Source organism: Melopsittacus undulatus, chromosome 8 (assembly GCF_012275295.1).
Source record: "Melopsittacus undulatus isolate bMelUnd1 chromosome 8, bMelUnd1.mat.Z, whole genome shotgun sequence".
Classification (NCBI taxonomy): Eukaryota; Metazoa; Chordata; class Aves; order Psittaciformes; family Psittaculidae; genus Melopsittacus; species Melopsittacus undulatus.
Genome location: NC_047534.1, coordinates 3506224 through 3524374, shown reverse-complemented (window position 1 = coordinate 3524374; position 18151 = coordinate 3506224). Strand labels below are relative to the sequence as shown.

Below are 18151 nucleotides of genomic sequence, written 5' to 3'. Positions count from 1 at the left end.
TGCGCGGGGCAGGCCGGTAGGGCGGGGCCACGGGTAGGACAGGGTGCAAGAGGCCCCTGCGCCTGACGATAGCGCCGCGACGGAGGCGGTGGACCGGAGGGGTGAGCGGGGCCGGGACCGGGACCGGGACCGGGACCGGGACCGGGACTGGGACTTCCCCCTGCCGCCAGCCAATAGGGTTGCAGTGGAGCCGGAGCCGGGCTCTGGGCCGGTGCTGACGGAAGTTGTCGCTTCAGGGTGGGCCGCGGTAGGGGAAGGCCTTGTGTCACCTCATCTCACTGAGGTAAAACCCCGTTTGTTGTGGGGGGGATGCGGTGTTACCATGGGGAAGCCTTTAGGGAGATTTGCCTCTTTCAGTAACTCATTTTTTACCTTTAAAGCGGTAAATAAGCACGGGTATCCTCGGAGAAGTGTGTCTAACTTTGTTTTATTACGGTAATTCTAAGGACTTTGGAGCACCCGGAGGTTTGAGTGCGGTTAACCACTTGTTCCTTCGCCTTCCTCCTTGCTGAGGCCATGCCGAAGGTGAAGAGGAGCAGGAAGCCTCCGCCGGATGGCTGGGAGCTGATAGAGCCAACACTGGATGAGCTGGACCAGAAGATGAGGGAAGGTGAGTGGTGGAGCTGGGTCTGCTCAGGGATGTGAGCCTGGAACCAGCTGAACCTTAACTCCCTCCAGACACAGCTTCCCCTGCTAATACAAATAACAATCACAGATGATAATATATCTAACTATTAATATATGATTAATGATAATATATGATAATATATGATTTTGTATATATATTATAACCTCTGCCTCGCAGCAGTAGTGCAGGCTGAATCTGTGCAGTACTGATCACTCTCTTCTGTATGTACTGGTTTCAGAGCACTTTGTTTGGGGCACGTTGTTTTGAGGCAGCTATGGCTGAGCCCTGGCTGAAGCTCATGAATGTGAGTGGAGGGACTGGTCATTCTTGTCCATGCTGTTGGTCTGGTTTGATGGGCCAGGGTAGCCATGAAGTCACCTCTTCCCCCAGTGCAGGTCACGTCATCCCCATTCTGGTCATTCTGGCATTAATGAAAGGAGCTCTTTCAGGTCAGGTCCATTTTATTTGAATTACGTTTAGGTTAGATCCAAGGCAGAAGTTCTTCCCTGTGAGGGTGCTGAGGTGCTGGCACAGGGTGCCCAGAGGAGCTGTGGCTGCCCCATCCCTGGCAGCGTTCAAGGCCAGGTTGGACACAGGGGCTTGGAGCAGCTGCTTCAGTGGAAGGTGTCCATGGCAGGGGTTGGGGCTGGATGAGCTTTAAGGTCCTTTCCAACCCAAACCATTCTATCATTCTGCGAATTTTCTCCCATTAAGTTCAGCCTTATCTCTGTCATGCACTAATATTATAAAGGTTCTTGGAACAGTTTCTTGCAAAGTGACTGAGGAATTAAGATGGGCACCTAAAACATGCTATTTGTGTTCATTCCCTCCCAGCGGAGACTGAGCCTCATGAAGGGAAGAGGAAAGTGGAATCCCTTTGGCCTATCTTCAGGATCCATCACCAGAAAACACGTTACATCTTTGACCTCTTCTATAAAAGAAAAGCTATCAGCAGAGGTGAGGAAGGCAAAGGCATTACCTGGGTAGGGGAGAATGGAGGCAGATGTCTGCCTGCATGGGTGTGTTGGTGGGAGGGATGAGATGTATGGGGAAGGAAGGAAAGCTGGCAGCTCTCTGGCTTTACATACTAGTTACTGCAGGTAGTAATTCCTGATGGTGAATCTTCTAACACTTCCCAAGAGCTATGTGTGATGCTGTCTGCTCCTCTGCAGAGCTCTATGAGTACTGCATCAAGGAAGGATACGCTGACAAAAACCTGATTGCCAAGTGGAAGAAACAGGGTTATGAGAACCTCTGCTGCCTCCGGTGTATCCAGACACGGGACACCAACTTTGGAACCAACTGCATCTGTAGGGTCCCCAAAAGCAAGCTGGAAGTGGTAAGTTTTCAGCTTGTGCCTCTCCTTGTCCTGACCCTTGTAGCATCCATTCTAACTTCCATGCCAGGGACAGCAAGAGGGTTAGTGCTGGTCTTGCTTGTAACTTCCACTAGCTCTAGCATTTCATATCCTTGCTGGCAGAGCTGGTATCTAATTGCTTCTTAAGGTACCATCAACTTTGGCATGCAGCTGTTAAAGCAGAAAACGTGATGGTAGAAACAACACAGGCTCATTCTCTGCCTGCTGGGCTCCTCTGCTTGGGTCACTTGGCTCAAGTTCCTTCTCTGTGTTTCTTTTCCAGGGAAGAATCATTGAATGCACTCACTGTGGATGCAGAGGCTGTTCTGGGTGACACCTTTAGCCCTAAAACTACTTTCTGAACTCTTGAGGGATGTCATCCTATGCAGTGGACTGTTAGCGCAGGTACAGCCACCTTCTGTGTGATTGCTTCTTTCTCTGTAGCAATAACCAGCAATGTACTCACTTGGATCATTCTACAGTGGTGGTGGTTTTGGAATGTGGTTTTGTGTAGCCCTATATTTTAAAATAAAGTCTGCCCCCCCTTATTTGTTCTGGATGGGCTGGATGCGTGCCGGTTGGGGCTGGATGCGTGCCGGTTGGGGCTGGATGCGTGCCGGTTGCTCTGCCTACTGTGAGGTTTTCCAAATGGGGGCTATTTTGTACCAGCTCTTACTCTTCTTTCTCACCAAAGTGAATTTAAAAGGCTGTGTAGAAAGGAAGTAATACACTTCAAATGCCTGTCTGAACCAAGCTCTCTGCTGAGGTCTGTAACCTGGAATTGGTGCATAGATTCATGCACAAACACACACAGGAAAGGGGCAAAAGTAGCACTGAGCTAAACCACTGTTAAATCTGGTCTTGCTTCATCCTTATGCAGCACAGAGTTTGTTAAACTACAGCCTCTGTAGTCCTCTGCAACTGAAAATTTGCTTCTCCTTAAAGCCAAGCACAAGCATCTTGTTACACAGTTACCACAAGAGCTCAATTCACATTGCACCACCAAGGAGCTTTACTAGGGAGAGTTCCAAGTTCTTGTGACACAAGGAAGGGTGGAGAACTTCAGCATCCTGCTCACTGCTGTTTCTGTCCCGGCTGCTCCAGCACAGCTTCTGCCTCACTCTCATCTAGTGCGTGTTTTGGTGTCCTGTATTGGGCCCATGGGTGGGGGGTCTCCTCTCCTGCCATTACTTTTAACCACCGATAGTAGTAGCCACGGAAGCCATCAATTTTCTCCAGGTAGCGGTTCCTTGACTTATACTGCAAACAGAAAGCCAACAAAACAAGTGTCTATCAGAAGAGAGCTCACTTTGATTCCAGCATGCAATAGCTACAAGCTGCTCCTTAAGACCCCAGCTATGGAATGACTGTCAACCAGATCAAACAAACCCAGAGGAAAAAGGCAGCCACCTCCATATCCCTTCCCTTGTTTTGTGTCCTGCACCCTGTGAGCAGCTGTGGCTACTTACCCTGTCGAATGTTGGGGGGTACTGTGCTGCATACTCCAGCTGCCGTATGATCACTTCGTTGGGAGGCACTTGGTTATTCCTCATGTCCCGTAGGATCTCTGTGAGGTAATTGTAATTCAACTTCCTCACAGCAGCAGCAATGAGGGTGCTGTAGATATACTTGTTGGGAGTTATTCCAGACTTCTGGAAGCAACAAAAACTACTGTTAAACTTGTTTATCTGCAGACTGGAGCAGGATTCCCAGAAGGAAAAGGCTCGCAGGCACAAGGAGCACAGCTCTCGCTGCAAGCCCTGTGTAGCAGCTTAAGAGTGCCAGCACACCCCATTGCAATCCCTCTCCTGTCCCAGCAGATGCAGGACATTTGAGCTGGCAGCTGCTCTGGAGTTGCATGGTTTTGGAGTGAGAACACAAGCCCCCAACACAGGAATCACATCCTGTCTTTTTAGAAGCATTAACGCTTCACCTTGCCTCTTCCTGCAGCTTGAGCCCCAGGCAACAGAGGTTTGGTTTGGGACTTTTTATTACCTTTAAATCTGAGAGTAACTGCAGTCCATCCTTCTCCTGGCGGCAAGCAATTGCCAAGTTACAGAAGGTGTGGAGGTTGGGTGATAGGCCCCTCTTCACTAGAGCTGGCAGCATGCTCTGCAAGATACAAGGGTTGGCATCAGTTCCCAGAGAGTCTTGGTGGAGCTTTCCAGACAGAGCTGAATGTGCTGGAACAGAATCCACAGATCCTTACCCATTAACCCTGTGGAAAACACCCTGAGATCCCCAGTTGCTAGTGTGGACAGAGGAACAGGTCTCACAAAGCACAGCTAATGAGGGAGGCCTGAGACAACACGGCTGAATTTTGGGGTCTTTTTCCTCACCTTTGCTCCTTCCAGATCTCCCTGTTTACTTTTCTTCCTTATTAAAGTGTTGAAGAAGGTCACATCTACTTTTACTTTATGCTTATCTAGGAGTGCCAGCAGAGCAGACTCTGAGGGGCTATGGGGTTCCACCAGCTCAGCCAGTAACGTGAATGTTTTAATGTTGGGTTCTGCATTGTCCTCTTTCATTTTATTCAAGAAGCCCTCCACATCCCCCATCAAAGCCAGTCTATCGGATGGCGAAGCCACTGTCCCCAAGGAAACCACAGCTCTGTTGGGCATCTTGGAATCCAGCAAGTTGGGCAGGTTGCTGAACTGCAGTTGCTGGCTTTGGTGTGCTTGTTCCTGCTCCATCTCATGCTGGCCTCTACTCATCAAGGCTCCAGGCTTGCTGGGAGCTAAAGTAGGACTGTCAAGAGCAGGTGCTTCTCCTTTAGCCTGGTTCACATCTCTGTTTTGTGGCCCGGTCACTCCTTTAGGCTGCACTGAGCCTTCCTGAAAGAGTTGTTTTTCCATACTTTCCACATCCAGCTGGACAGCAGCTCCACTCTCTGATCCCTTCTTCTGCTTCTTAACCTTTTCCTTCTGCCTCCCGGGTGCAAGCCTGAGCTGAGGTGAGTGCTCACTGGGAGGGCTGAGCAGGAGTTCAGAAGCCACGGCCGGGTCACCGATCCCGCAGTCTCTTGCAGCACGCAGCATCAGATTGTAAGTGTGGCTGTCACCCTTTATTCCAAGCTCAGTCATTTGTTTCCAGACCTGAAGAGGAGAAGATGAACGTCAGATGTACATGGTATTAAATAACAGGGGCATTTGCAGCAGATTGTATCTGTGAATGGTATCTGTTTGCAGAAAAGGAGTGAGTTTAGAGCATGATGAGATGCCACTGGACTGTGGGATCATCCAGGGTGTTTTACCCATCTGTGAGACATGCTGATAGACGTCTGGTTTACAGAGATTGTCCCAGGAGGAGCTGAACTCTCCCTGTTCCACCAGCTCTGAGCAACCTCCTGCCTTCTGTGCATTCAAGTTACAATTCACAAGCACTTTTTCCTCCCCACTTATGAAGACAAACCTGCAAGGCGTATCGGAAACCACTTTCGTTGTCCTTTATGCAGCCCATCAGAAGGAAGCTGAAGGTCTCAACAGTGGGAACATGGCCCTTGTGCACAATTTCCTAGAAGAGCAGAGAGAGCATTAAACTTCCAGTTACCCAGAATGTCTGTTGCAGTTGGCTGTGAAGTTCAAGTACTGCTGTTGTCTCCTGGGGATACAGCAGCAACAAAGCATAGGTGAGCTCCCAGAATGATCGCTCCAGGAGAAAGGGAGCCCTGAAATGCACACCCAGATCCCAGCTTCCTTCTCCTGGGGAATTTGGAAGCAGAAACACCAGTCTTTTTGGCTCTCCCAGACTGGCCCTTCAGAAAAGAGCTGCTGTAAGAGCTTAACAAGAAACTGGGTATCAGTACATGGGTCTTCAAAAGGAGGAATGGAGACAGACACAGCATTATTTGTTGAGTCTCTGACAAGAGTCTTAAAGCCAGCCTCTGCAGCTGCCTCCTTTTATGTACCTGAGCCTAATGTTTGCTATGCAACAAGACCATTTCATTGTATGAGACCAAGGATCAATGAAATATAAACATATGATGTGTAATCACCTCTGCTGGGAATGAAATAAAAGCGGTCTATGCAATAAGGCAACTTCCAGGAGCTGTAACAAGCAGACTGCATTAAATATGGTATTATTATATAGTATTTACCTTCAGTACGTCAAAGCACATCCTGAGATCGGAGCACAGGGCACAGGCCTTCAGCAGTGCGTGGTAGGTGATAAGATTCAGCTCTTCATTCTTGCTCTTCAGCTGCTGCCGTAACTTGAGAGCACTCTGCAGACCCGAGTCCTTCCATGGGGATTCAGCACAGGCGTTGAACAGTGCTGTGTAAGTGGGCTCTGTGGGAGTTAAGCCACGTTTCTTCATCTGCAGGAAGAGAAGGATTTGAACTGGCTTTTTAGGAGAGGACTTTGAGCCTATTTGAACATGTTTTTAAGAGTTTCAGGTTAAGAAAGGTGCAAACTCAAAGCTATTTTGGAGACAAAGTGACCAAATGCTTGAAACAGCTTTAATGTAGAAAACAAGAGAGGAGAGGATATGAACCTACATCATTGTAGAGCCTGAACGCCTTCTTCACATAGCCAACCCTGCCACAGCCACCAATTAGAATGGTGTAATTGCTTTCTTCTGGCTGTACACGTTCTTCCTTCAGCATCTGCACTTCAAACAGCTCCAGAGCCTCTGCCAGCTGCAGGGAAGAGGAAAATCCATGCTAAGCGAGCACACGAATCAGTTACAGTGGGTATTATGAATGCAGCTGTGGCCTGATTGTGGTGAAAGCCCTACAGAGAGCATGGCATTCCTCACAAATTCTCCTTTCTGTAAAGATACTAAGGGATGGGGTGATACAGATGGGACTGAGCTGCATCTTTCAGAGGTAAATTGTGCTTAACAAACCTGATCACCTGCTATGAATGAGTAACCTGCTTAGCTGATGCAGGACAAGCAGTGGACACTGCCTGGGTGTCTCTAAGGCTTTCAATATAGTTTCCCAGTCTCCTCCTAGAGCAGCTGATACATTACTGTGGTGAGTGGGGGACTGGGTTGTGGTGAACAGCTCCTTCTCATACTGAGGACCTATTACTCATGGGGTTCCCCAGGGATCAATATTGGGCCCAGCACTGTTCAAGGTCCTCACAAGTGGTCTGGGTGATGAACAGGGTGCCACTACAGCAAAGGAAGGCAGGAGGATGCTGGGTTCCATCAACAAAGACATCAACAGCTGAGACAGAGAAGTCATCATCTCCCACTCAGCACTTGTCAGGCCACACCTGGGAATACTGGGTTCAGTTTTGGTCCCTGCTATGCAAAAAGGATATGGGCAGGGTGGAGAAGGGCCACAAAGTTGATCCAAGGACTGGGAAACCACACAAGGAAAGGCTGACAGAGCTGGGCTTGAGAAAAGAAGCCTCAGGGGAGACCCTATCACCATGCTCAGCATTTAAAGGGTGGCTACACAGAAGACAGAGGCTTCTTTTTACAAGGAGTCCTATGGAAAAGACACAGGGCAATGGGCACAAGAGGACAGGGTTTCCCAATGGGAACAATCAGTGCCTGGGATAACCTTCCCCAGGGAAGTGCTGGATTCCCCAACACTGGATTCTGTCGAGATTCATCTGCACAGGGTGCTGGGACATCACATCCAGATCATGCTTTGCCGACAAAGGTTGGCCCAGATGATCCTTGAGGTCCCTCCGCACCTCAGTCTATGCTCTTCCATCGATGCCGTTACCAAACCAAACCGGCACAAACCTTGTTTTCCTTGATAAGAGCCTTGCACCGCAGGAAGTACCAATATGGGGTGTTCTTGGGGCCGCGCCGAGCTTGGATTTCTGGCTCTTCCTCTCCCTCCTCCCGCAGCTTTAAATTCTGGAACCGCGGTGTCGTTTTGTGATAGTATTTCCTAGAGGAAAACTCCTCAGACAGCGTCCCGAACTCCACATCTTCATCATCATCCTCCTCCTCCTCCCTCGCCTTCAGGGCGCTCGGGGGCAGCTCCCGGGACGGCTGCGACGACCCCAACAGCCTCCATCCCGGTCCCCGGAGCTGCCTCGGGGCTGTGCCTGCGGTGGCTGCTGCCCGGCCCCGGTGCACAGCGCTGGCAGCCCAACGGCACCGCGATGCCAGCGGCAGCAGCAGCCCCAGCGGCCTCATGGCCGCGGGGAGGGGGTAACGGGACCGGGCCCCGTCCTCCGCTCCCGTCTCCTCAGCGGGGCGGAAGGGGCGGAGCCTGCGCCTGCGCAGCGGGGTCGGGGGTGACTCCCGGCATTCCGCGGGGGGCGGCGCGGGGCGGCCGGAGCTGCCGCCGCCGCTCTCCCCGGTGCTCAGGCGCTGCCGGCGCGGAGCAGAGCGGGCCGGGCCGGGCCTGCCCGGGCCCGCCCGGCCACCGCCGCCGCCATCATCGCCACCAGCACCATCCCCCCGCTGCCGGCCCGCTGCCGCCGGGCCCCGGCCGCCACCATGCAGGAGCTCATCGCCAGCGTGGACCACATCAAGTTCGACCTGGAGCTGGCCGTGGAGCAGCAGCTGGGGGCGCAGCCGCTGCCCTTCCCTGGCATGGACAGTGCGTGCGGGATCTACCCCCCCCACACACACACACCTTGAGGCGGGGAGGGGAGGATGGGGGGAGGTTTTATAGGATCTGAGCGCTTTGCTCAGTTGTTGGCCTTAAATCCCCCCCAATTCCGTGTTCCCGGTGAGGTTTATGTCTTAATCCGGGTGTTGTGCTTTACTGCTTAGTGAAAGCTGCAGTTGATGTCTGGAGAATGGATCTTGGGGCGTTATCGTGAATAAACATCACTTTCCTGCACAGTAATTGATGGTTTTTCCCCATTCCCTTCTGATGGATAAGGCGTTTTGATGATAGGGAAGCTTCTCCTTTGGGTATATCCCTGGTCTTGGCTCTAGGCCTTTCCCTTGCAGTCTGATAACCAGATGCACGTAGTCTGCAGGAGACTTTGTTTGCTGAAACTTCCAGGCTCCTCAGTTTGTGTTTTAACTCCCTCAAACACTGTGGTTCCTGTTGGACCAGAAGGGGATAACACACCCATGGCTGTGTTCAGGCTGCTGTGCCCAAAAGCTGTAAGGCTGTTGTTGCCAGGGCTGTAATTACAGTGTGCACTGACACTATTGACTTAACAACAGGGAAGAACCCAGTCAACACAATCTAAATACCTGGAAAGCAAAACAAGCACCACTAAATCTCTGCAAGTTCCCTTTGGTGCCCCCCAACAACAATGCAGGTATTTGCCAGGGCTGTAATTGATCAAGGAACTTAAGCAGGGCAGTGAATTCCCCGAACCGAACCAAAGCACTGCTTTTCTTTTCATGTTAAGGACCAAAATGGTCCCTCTGGGGAAGGAAATAGGTTAAAAGCTGCCACCAAACCCAGCTGAACTGAGTTGTGTTTGTTCTCTCCACAGAATCCGGCGCGGCTGTATGTGAGTTCTTCCTAAAAGCGGCCTGTGGAAAAGGCAAGTGAAGCCTCCAATGGAATGATGGGGCTGGAGGGAGGGAAACAAGAGGTTTTGAGCACTGCCTGTGGTACTCCTGTGGTTTTAAAGCCTAGAGTGAGGAGGAGGCTGAAGGATGCAGCACTTGAGAAATAATGGTGTTGAGAAGTAGGGAGGTGAATAAGCGATGCAACAGGTAAAGGAAGGTTTGAACTTGCCCCACATAGACCTTGCTGTGGATGTGCTGGGATTATTGCTGTGGGTCTTGGAAGTTGAGATTCTTCCAAGTAACAAGTGATAGGACAAGAGGAAATGGCCTCAAGCTGCACCAAGGGAGGTTTAGATTGGATATTAGGAGCAATTCCTTCCCCAGAGGGTGCCCAGGGCAGTGCTGGAGTCACCGTCCCTGGAACCATTCACAAACCATGTAGATGAGGCCCTCAGTGCCATGGGTCAGTGGTGGCCTTGGCAGTGCTGGGGAACAGTTGGACTTGATGATCTTAAAGGTCTTTTCCAACCTGCTTGTTTCTGGTTTAGAGCTAGAGACTGTTGCTCACCTTGTTAGAGGGTGACATAAGGCTCACCTGGAACTCCCTGTTTTGCTATTACCACTAAAGGCTAAATTCCTAATAAACAGTGATGTCTTCCAAACCCCCTCTTGCAGAGGGGAACAAAGCATTGCTGTTGCCCTGTGCCACCTTGTGCTGTGTATTTTACACATTGTTCTTTCCCTTCTCCTTGCCCTGTCCTTCCGCAGGGGGTATGTGCCCATTCCGACACATCAGTGGGGAGAAGACAGTTGTTTGCAAACACTGGCTACGAGGACTGTGCAAAAAGGGAGACCAATGCGAGTTTCTACACGAGTATGACATGACCAAGATGCCTGAGTGTTACTTCTACTCCAAATTTGGTAAGGGCTGTTGTAGCTCCTGCTTCGCATTCCTTGCTGGCGTGGGAGTCTGGTGAAGAGGATCCCGGTGCATCCCTGTTATCCATCTGTGGAGCATTATGTTTCTTTTCTGTCTGATGATATTAGACAATAATGTTTTCAAGTCTTAATCCTTCACTTTATTATCCATCTAAATTTGTGATGTACTATAGATGTCTCCTCTCTCAAGAGCTTATCCCTTGGGGAAAAAGATGGGAAGTTCAAGTTTTGACTGGGTCTTATGCCTTATGTTCTCTTTGGGTATGAGATGAGTAGGCTGAGCAGTTGATCTTTGCATGACTCTTATTTTGGGGACATGATGAGCAGCAGAGGGCATGGGGGTGCAAAACTTTTATGCACTTGCTTTCCAGCTCTGGAGATGTGGACATAATGAGGCAACTTGCTGTCAGAAACTTACAGTCTTGTAGGTTTCCTTGGATTGAGGTTAGTGTGCAATTTGTAGTTTCTCCATGCTTCTGGTGCACTGAATGTCTGGGGTTTGTTACCGTGACTGCTCTTTTCAGTTTAGTTTCTGCATTGTTTCTAGTTTTAATCCAGCCTGGTAGAACTTTGCTCACCAGGGGTGAGTCCTTGGTGTTTCTTCATCTAGGATAAGGCAGGCAGTATGACTGTTGTGCCTGAATTTATCCATGTTGGTAATGCTTTGTGGGAGCTACATGAGCCAGGTAACGTTTTGAGAGTCATTTGATCTTGAACCTGCACAATTGACTAACAAGTGTGTTTGCCTTTGGTACAGGGGAATGCAGTAACAAAGAATGTCCGTTCTTGCACATTGACCCGGAGTCTAAGATCAAAGACTGTCCCTGGTATGACAGAGGCTTCTGTAAACATGGTATGTCCCACAGTTGCTGCTTCTGTGGCTATAAATCAAGGGTAGGGTGTTGCTGTTCTTGCTTTGGGTGATCTGCTTGCGTACTTGCTACTACTGAGTGCTGGGGTACATATACATGGAATGTGAACTGCGGAGCTTTGTGTTGCAGGTCCCCTCTGCAGACACCGGCACACTCGAAGAGTCATTTGTGTGAATTACCTGGTAGGATTCTGTCCAGAGGGGCCTAGCTGTAAATTCATGCAGTGAGTATGCTTTCAGGCTTGTCCTGTCATCTTGTGTTTCTCTTTATAATCAGGTCTATGTCAAACAAGGGTGCTCCAGTGCTTCCCAGTGGCTTTGGAGACTTGGCTAATGTTTAGTTTCTTGTTATGATCTAAGGATAGGGGGCAAGGCCTCTTCAGGGGGTTACCCTGAGGACTTCAGAGTGAAGATCAGGTCCCCTCAATGCAGTGGGATTACATGGGTTTGTCAGATAATCACAGAATGGTTTGGGTTGGAAGGGACCTTAAAGCTCATCCAGCTCCAACCCCTGCCATGGACAGGAACACCTTCCACTGGAGCAGCTGCTCCAAGCCCCTGTGTCCAACCTGGCCTTGAACACTGCCAGGGATGGGGCAGCCACAGCTTCTCTGGGCACCCTGTGCCAGCGCCTCAGCACCCTCACAGGGAACAGCTTCTGCCTAAGAGCTCATCCCAGTCTTCTATTCCAAAAGACTTCACAGCTAGAGGGATGTACTACATCCCAGATTCTCATTTTCCTATAAGTAATTGCTGAGCGTCAGAATGGAAGGAGAAGTGGGGAGGGGGAAGGTGTGTTTCCTGTGAGCTGAATTGACTTGGCTGAATGGTTGGTTGGTTGGTTGGAGTTAATTGAGCTGATGGTAAAATGTTGACCTGTGATTTAAGGATCGATTTTCTTGTTTCCATCTAACCCAGCCCTCGGTTTGAACTGCCAATGGGAACCACAGAGCAACCACCGCTGCCTCAACCGACACAAGCACAGCAAAAGGTACACAATTCCCCCACCTGCAAAGCACTATGAGTGTTTGGTAGTCAAAAATGGACACTTGGCCTCTTGCTGGAAAGTCTTTACTGGATAAATACTCACTGAGGGAAAACCCTACCTATTTTATAACAGGATATGGTAATCTTTTGTGTTTAAGAACTTGGAGAACAAATCCTAATCAATCACAAAGCACTGTTCTCCTTCCAGCCTTCTCATGTCCACTATCTGATCATAATAGACTTGCTGCTGCCTTCATCCTACTACCATGGGCCTTTGCTTTGCTCTGTATCTCCCCATGCCTTGGTTAACCTTGGTCAACCTTGGTCATTGGTGTTGTCCTCAGGCTCAAAGGCCAACAGTAGCAGTTCTGTTACTTGGGGGCACTGCCTGGATGAGAGGGTGCAATGCAAGAATTAAGCAGTGAACAACACTGAGTGCTGTGAGAGGGATGAAAACCCTACCATTGCTTCAACTTTACGTGATGTAGTCACAGAGCACTCCCACATGACACAGAAGCACCTCACACGTGGTTGTGCAGCAATCTGCTAGTTTGTGTCATCTATGTGATACCTGTCAGTGATGACAAGGGATATTTTAGCAGCCTAAACCTACTCCCTAAATCTGCTTTCCAGAGAAAACCAGAATTGCCAGGCTTTGTAAGCCTTGGTGCTCCATTCCTTTCTGTGCTACTCCAGCTGGCAGAGCACCCACACACAGATTTGGAGGAAAATTGATCATTTGGTGTATGGGGTGCTCTTTTCCCTTCTAACAAAGTAACAGCCATAAAGTTCTTTATCCTTGATGCACTTAATGACTCAGAACTCTTCTCCTGACCCACAGAGGACACCCCAAGTCATCGGAGTCATGCAGTCTCAAAATAACAACTCTGGGAACAGAGGACCCCGGCCGTTGGAGCAAGTCACTTGCTACAAGGTAGGCCAGAGGGGAGGGAAAGCAGAGGGTGCTGGATGTAGGAAGTACAGAGTGCATGTCCCAGCACCCTGTCCAGCTCAGTGTTAATGAAATCCAGTGTTGGGGAATTCACCCCTTCCCTGGGAGATTATTCCAGTGGCTGGTTGTTCTCATTGGGAATTACTTTCCTCTTGTGTCCAGTCAGAATCTCCCTTGTGCCCACTGCCCCTCATCCTTTCCATGCGACTCCTTGTACAAAGGGAGTCTCAGTCTTCTTTGTAGCCATGGTTTAATACTGGAACATGGTGACAAAGTGTCCCCTGAGCCTTCTTTTCTCTAGGCTGAGCAAGCCCAGCTCTGTCAGCCTTTCCTTACATGGCTTTCCACTCTTTGGAACGTTGTGGTCCTTCTCCAGACCCTCTAGCCTGTCCACATCTTTATTGCATATTGGGGACCAAACCTAAACTCAGTATTCCCAGTGTGACCTAATGTATGTCAAGAGTGGGGTGATGACTTCTCTATCTCTGCTGGTGATGCCCTAATTCAGGATAGCTGATTGGGAGCATCCCACTTATCTTTGAGACAGTTCCCTTTAGGTGGAATAGTCTTGGAATCTTCTTGTGTGTTAGAGCTCTGCACTGTTCATAGTGGTATGCTGAGAGCTCTCTCTTCTGTAGTACAATAACATGGCATCATGTTGCTCCCAGCATAGAAGCAGCTTTTGCTCCAAGGAGTGGAAACAGCCCATAAATCATGTCCCTTGTGACTCTGTGGTTCACTTCCCCTGCAAAATGCTGCATCTTCCATACACAGCATCTGAACAAATGTTGCTGATAAAGGCAGCCAGAGGAAACAAGCTGTAACTGTAATAATTGCTCTCTCTTCCTTTCTCTTCTAGTGTGGTGAAAAAGGTCATTATGCCAACAGATGCACCAAAGGACATCTGGCCTTTCTCAGTGGACAGTGAAAGAGCAGAATGGACAGTGCGAGGGAGTTATTAACGCTGAGAAAAGGTTTCTGCCTAGCACTATGTCTTGAACTATTAATCAGGGTTTTTTTTAATGCCATTACAGAAAGAACTGGTCAGAGGCTGGCTGCTGCTAAGCAACATTTTTGTAACTGTCCACAACCTTTTCTGTTTTACGTTTTAACCTTTTTAAATAGATTTTGGCCTCTGCCTCTCTTCACTGAGCCCTACTGAAAGGTAGATCTAAAAGCCAATCGATATGCAAACCCCTCACTGATGCAGCACTCTACCTAAACGCGTCTTCTGCCAGTGTTTCTTTAAAGTGTTTTCCTTCTGCCACTTCTCTTTGGGGAACCTATGGGAGCAGGCAGACTGGGAAAACTCATACTTGAAATGCCTTCAGTGAGGAAGCAGGGATTCTGCTGTCCTGTAGCTCTTAAAAAGGCAAAGTTGTGTTCCCAGGTCCAGCCTGTTGTAGTCGATAAGCTTGTCCTGGTGGCTCACTTGAGGCTTCACGTATGTGAGGCTGTAAAACTCTCATCCACTGGCTTTGTTTCTGTGCTTCTTGCTATACTGAAGGTTAGAAGTTCATCCTCTGGGTGAGAACTGATCAAGGAGAGAATAAATTGGCATCTCTGTGCTTAGCCAAACAGTGAGGAGCAATGATTATAGGAAAGCCATTCCTGTGCTCATGTTCCATTTGCGAACAGCAAGGGGAAATGAGCACAGCTTGAAGAGAGGAATAGAAGAGCCTTGTCTCAGCCCCACCGACGTCCAGCTCACACTGAGCAGGTATTTCCATAGCCTAGAGAAGACTGGGAAGTGGAGAGATATATTCTTATGGAACACTGCTTTTAAAAGTGGTAGAGTGTTCTGAGAGCAATTTTTGTAGCCAAACTCCTTTTGTTTTGTGAGAAGATTATTTCCAAAGGGCCAATGATAAAACATCAATTAAAACCGAGACAAAAATGTACCGACAATGTGAGCCTTATTGATTCTGAGCCCTCTCCTTTGCTGCCTTTTTACTTTGTTTTTATTGAAAAGGACTGATGGAAAAAGCTGGGTGTGAGTTTCTTTTCTTGTAAGAACAAGGCAATATGCCTGGATGAAGTGACCAGAGCCTGTGTTGAATGACTGCTATTATTTCACTGTGGAGAGTCAGTCAAAACATGTTTCATGACAGACCATTGGAAGCTTCTTGTGCCTGCAGAGGCTGAACAGTGGTTGAACTGTGTGTTACCTGTGTGTGACTGGACAGATGGAAAAGGAGCAGAACACTTTGGTACCTGGTCACCTTCCCCATCTACTTGAGTTCATGGTCTTCCCTATCTGAAGAGATGCTTTGCAAACCTGAAAGCCTTCCTGTTACCACAATAGATTGTTCACATCCCTTAAGAAGTGGTTTTCCCTCCCCCTCCTGTTCAGAAAAGCATACTGCAGGTTGGACCTGCAGCTACAAGCATCAGCAGGTAGTGCTGTTGCAGGACGTGCTTGCTGAATGGGACCAAACCCTCAGATGCTCCTTTAAGCTGCACTTATGAATATTGTGGCTCTTGTTGAAACTTCCCAGCACTGCCTTGAAGTCAAGCAGAAAAGTTTTCCTTTTAATATAAGCTTATACACATTCAGAAGAGCCCTCCAGCTTCTTTTAGCAATGAAAGCAAGGTTTTAATAGAAATATAAGGTTATCAGAGGCACGAAGCATTAGAATCCCAGTGACAGAATGGGAGTTGCAGGCCTCTTTAAAGCTAGACCATCTGGAAACTGCCCAAATACCTACAGTCCCCAGGGGACAGCCTGACTAAGGATCAGAAACGCATGGCCACACCACCAAGCCACCTAAAGCTCAGATACTGTTCTTCCAAATCAATATGTATCCTTTCAGCTACTTCATCCTGTACTAATGGGCATTAAGAAGTAATCCAATGCTTTTTACTTTTATCTAAACAGGGTTCATTTGTCATAGTTCACCAGTTCCTAATGCAACCTAAGCAACAGATAATTTCCCAACTCTCAGGCTTGAGGGGTGAAACTGAGAAGCCAAAACCTCAGTACAATGAACAAATCAGTTATGACAGTGCCAGCTCAGTACACGTGTAAAGTGTCTGCACTTTATTATTGGTCATAATAGTACAGATGTTAGGATGAATAGCTCTGATGTCTTCAGTCAGGGTAACTGTTCAGAAGGCAGGTCTGTCCCAGAGCTGTACCTTCACTTCCTGAAAGCCACACTTCAGTGGTACTTCCTGCGGCGCTCGTGCTCTGCAGCATGCAAAACAAAGCAAGTTAGTTTTACTGAAGTCACAAGAAATACACACCTGAAATTACAGCAAAGAAAGCACTCTTAAGGACAAATCTGAGCATGCAGTTTCTAAGCACCATCAGGTCAGACAGGCAACAAGAGCTACATCACCAAGAAAACGTTGGCCATCTGATACGTAAGTAAATATTAAGTGTTTATGGCTAAATGAAGCCTGCTTGCTCACAGGCTGGGATTCAAGCAGCAGTGGTGTGCACAGCCATCCATACCAGCAGCAGACTGTTTCTATTGCCCCAAGCAGCTTCCCAAGCCACACAATACACAGCCACATTGCTTTTACTTACTCAGGTGGCTGTAGCTCCAGATGTAGCTGATAACAACATAACCAGCAAGCGCCATGGAGATGCCCCCCAGGCCCCCTTTCTTCACATCGATGTACTTATTGTAGTATCTGTCGTAACCTGTGGAGGAAGAACATTGTCAGGAGTTACACACTGGTCTGTGTCTGAAAACAGCCTGGTTTCACACAGCTTGGGTAAACGGTTTCTAAGGAACATCTGAGGGTCTCAGAAGAGAAGGCTGCGTGGAGACCTCAGAGCAGCCTTCCAGTATCTGAGGGGGGGCTATAGGGATGCTGGGGAGGGACTCTTCATTAGGGACTGCAGTGACAGGACAAGGGGTAATGGGTTCAAACTGAAACAGGTGAGGTTTAGATTGGATATAAGGAAGAAATTCTTTACTGTGAGGGTGCTGAGGCACTGGAATGGGTTGCCCAGGGAAGCTGTGAATGCTCCATCCCTGGCAGTGCTCAAGGCCAGGTTGGACAGAGCCTTGGGTGCCATGGTTTAGTGTGAGGTGTCCCTGCCCATGGCAGGGGGTGGAACTGGGTGATCTTAAGGTCCTTTCCAACCCAAACCATTCTATGATTCTAAATCTACACGAATGCCATAGCAAACAATCTACAGAGCATAGATAGAATCTGCAACAAAGGGCAAAGGTCAAAACTTACACAAGAAGGAATACCAAAAAAAGAAGCCTTTTGTGGATAAAGACCAAGCAAGAAACAAATCTACCGATGGAAAACCACGATGCTAAAGGAGATGCTGTTCTGAGAATGCAAAAATCACCGCGAATCAGCCCGACAGTACCACATCCCCCTCCACATCCAGCCATGCTCATGCACCGATGTGCCTTAGCTCCGGCAGGACAACGGATCCGCACCCCTCATTGTCCCCGCCGGCCGCGGAGCAGGATAGATCCTCTCAGCCCCCCTCACCTCTTCGCATGGCCCCCAGGATGCCGCGGGGGGTGAAGTCCCTCATGGCCAGCCAGCTGGGCAGCTGGCCCAGCTTCACGTCCAGCAGCTTCATGTCCTTGAGGAGAACTGCGGCACGTAAAGAGACACACACAGCCGGTTAGAGGGGACAGGACATGGGGGGGAAGGAGCCGCGGTCACCTTGGGGCCCCGCCGCACTCACCCGGCGGCTGCGCCATCTTGCCGCTGTGAGGGGACAGCCGGGAGCGCCGCGCTGAGGCTGACGGGAGGAGGGTCGGCGGAACCCGGATGTTGGGGTGGGTGGTGAAGGGGGCGCCATGTTGGGGGGGTCCGTCCTGCCCTTGTCCGCTCCATCGCCCCGCTCGGGACGGGCCCCTGAGGAGGTGATGGCCGCGGGGGTGCCGCCTTGTCCCGTACCCACTGAGGTCGGTTCCTCAATGGGGGCGGCACATGCTGCTTCCATCGGTGGGCATGTGGGGTCCTGCCAGCAGGGCGGCTTGTCACTGCGCTGGGGGCTCCATGAGGAGACCCTGACCGGTCTCCTCAGCGGCAACAGCAGTTAT

At 49.5% G+C, this 18151-nt stretch overlaps 4 protein-coding genes across 5 annotated transcripts; 2 read left to right on the top strand and 2 right to left on the bottom strand.

Annotated features, from left to right (window-relative positions):
* Positions 1-35: 35 nt before the first annotated feature.
* On the top strand, positions 36-2533 carry BUD31 (BUD31 homolog). 2 transcript variants are annotated; one of them, XM_034065146.1, is made up of 5 exons: positions 36-101; positions 447-610; positions 1463-1585; positions 1801-1967; positions 2269-2533. In XM_034065146.1, exons 2-5 carry the CDS (start codon positions 517-519, stop codon positions 2317-2319), a joined length of 435 nt encoding a protein of 144 aa, XP_033921037.1. In that variant the 5' UTR covers positions 36-101; positions 447-516; the 3' UTR covers positions 2320-2533. The 2 variants fall into 2 exon arrangements, with proteins under 2 accessions (XP_033921037.1, XP_033921036.1); XM_034065145.1 differs by lacking the exon at positions 36-101 and adding an exon at positions 162-283.
* A 440-nt stretch (positions 2534-2973) lies between these two features.
* On the bottom strand, positions 2974-8140 carry PTCD1 (pentatricopeptide repeat domain 1). The gene is made up of 8 exons (XM_031055080.2): positions 7687-8140; positions 6482-6622; positions 6082-6300; positions 5397-5498; positions 4325-5080; positions 3981-4097; positions 3455-3637; positions 2974-3245 (listed from the first exon to the last, which is right to left on the bottom strand). Exons 1-8 carry the CDS (start codon positions 8086-8088, stop codon positions 3060-3062), a joined length of 2106 nt encoding a protein of 701 aa, XP_030910940.2. The 5' UTR covers positions 8089-8140; the 3' UTR covers positions 2974-3059.
* Positions 8141-8214: 74 nt separating this feature from the next.
* CPSF4 (cleavage and polyadenylation specific factor 4) lies at positions 8215-15025 on the top strand. The gene is made up of 8 exons (XM_005141355.4): positions 8215-8497; positions 9357-9407; positions 10144-10296; positions 11072-11167; positions 11316-11409; positions 12104-12176; positions 13014-13106; positions 13984-15025. Exons 1-8 carry the CDS (start codon positions 8395-8397, stop codon positions 14050-14052), a joined length of 732 nt encoding a protein of 243 aa, XP_005141412.1. The 5' UTR covers positions 8215-8394; the 3' UTR covers positions 14053-15025.
* Positions 15026-16133: 1108 nt separating this feature from the next.
* On the bottom strand, positions 16134-17837 carry ATP5MF (ATP synthase membrane subunit f). Its single transcript, XM_005141356.3, has 4 exons — positions 17791-17837; positions 17589-17696; positions 16657-16773; positions 16134-16314 (listed from the first exon to the last, which is right to left on the bottom strand). Exons 1-4 carry the CDS (start codon positions 17804-17806, stop codon positions 16286-16288), a joined length of 270 nt encoding a protein of 89 aa, XP_005141413.1. The 5' UTR covers positions 17807-17837; the 3' UTR covers positions 16134-16285.
* Positions 17838-18151: the final 314 nt, after the last annotated feature.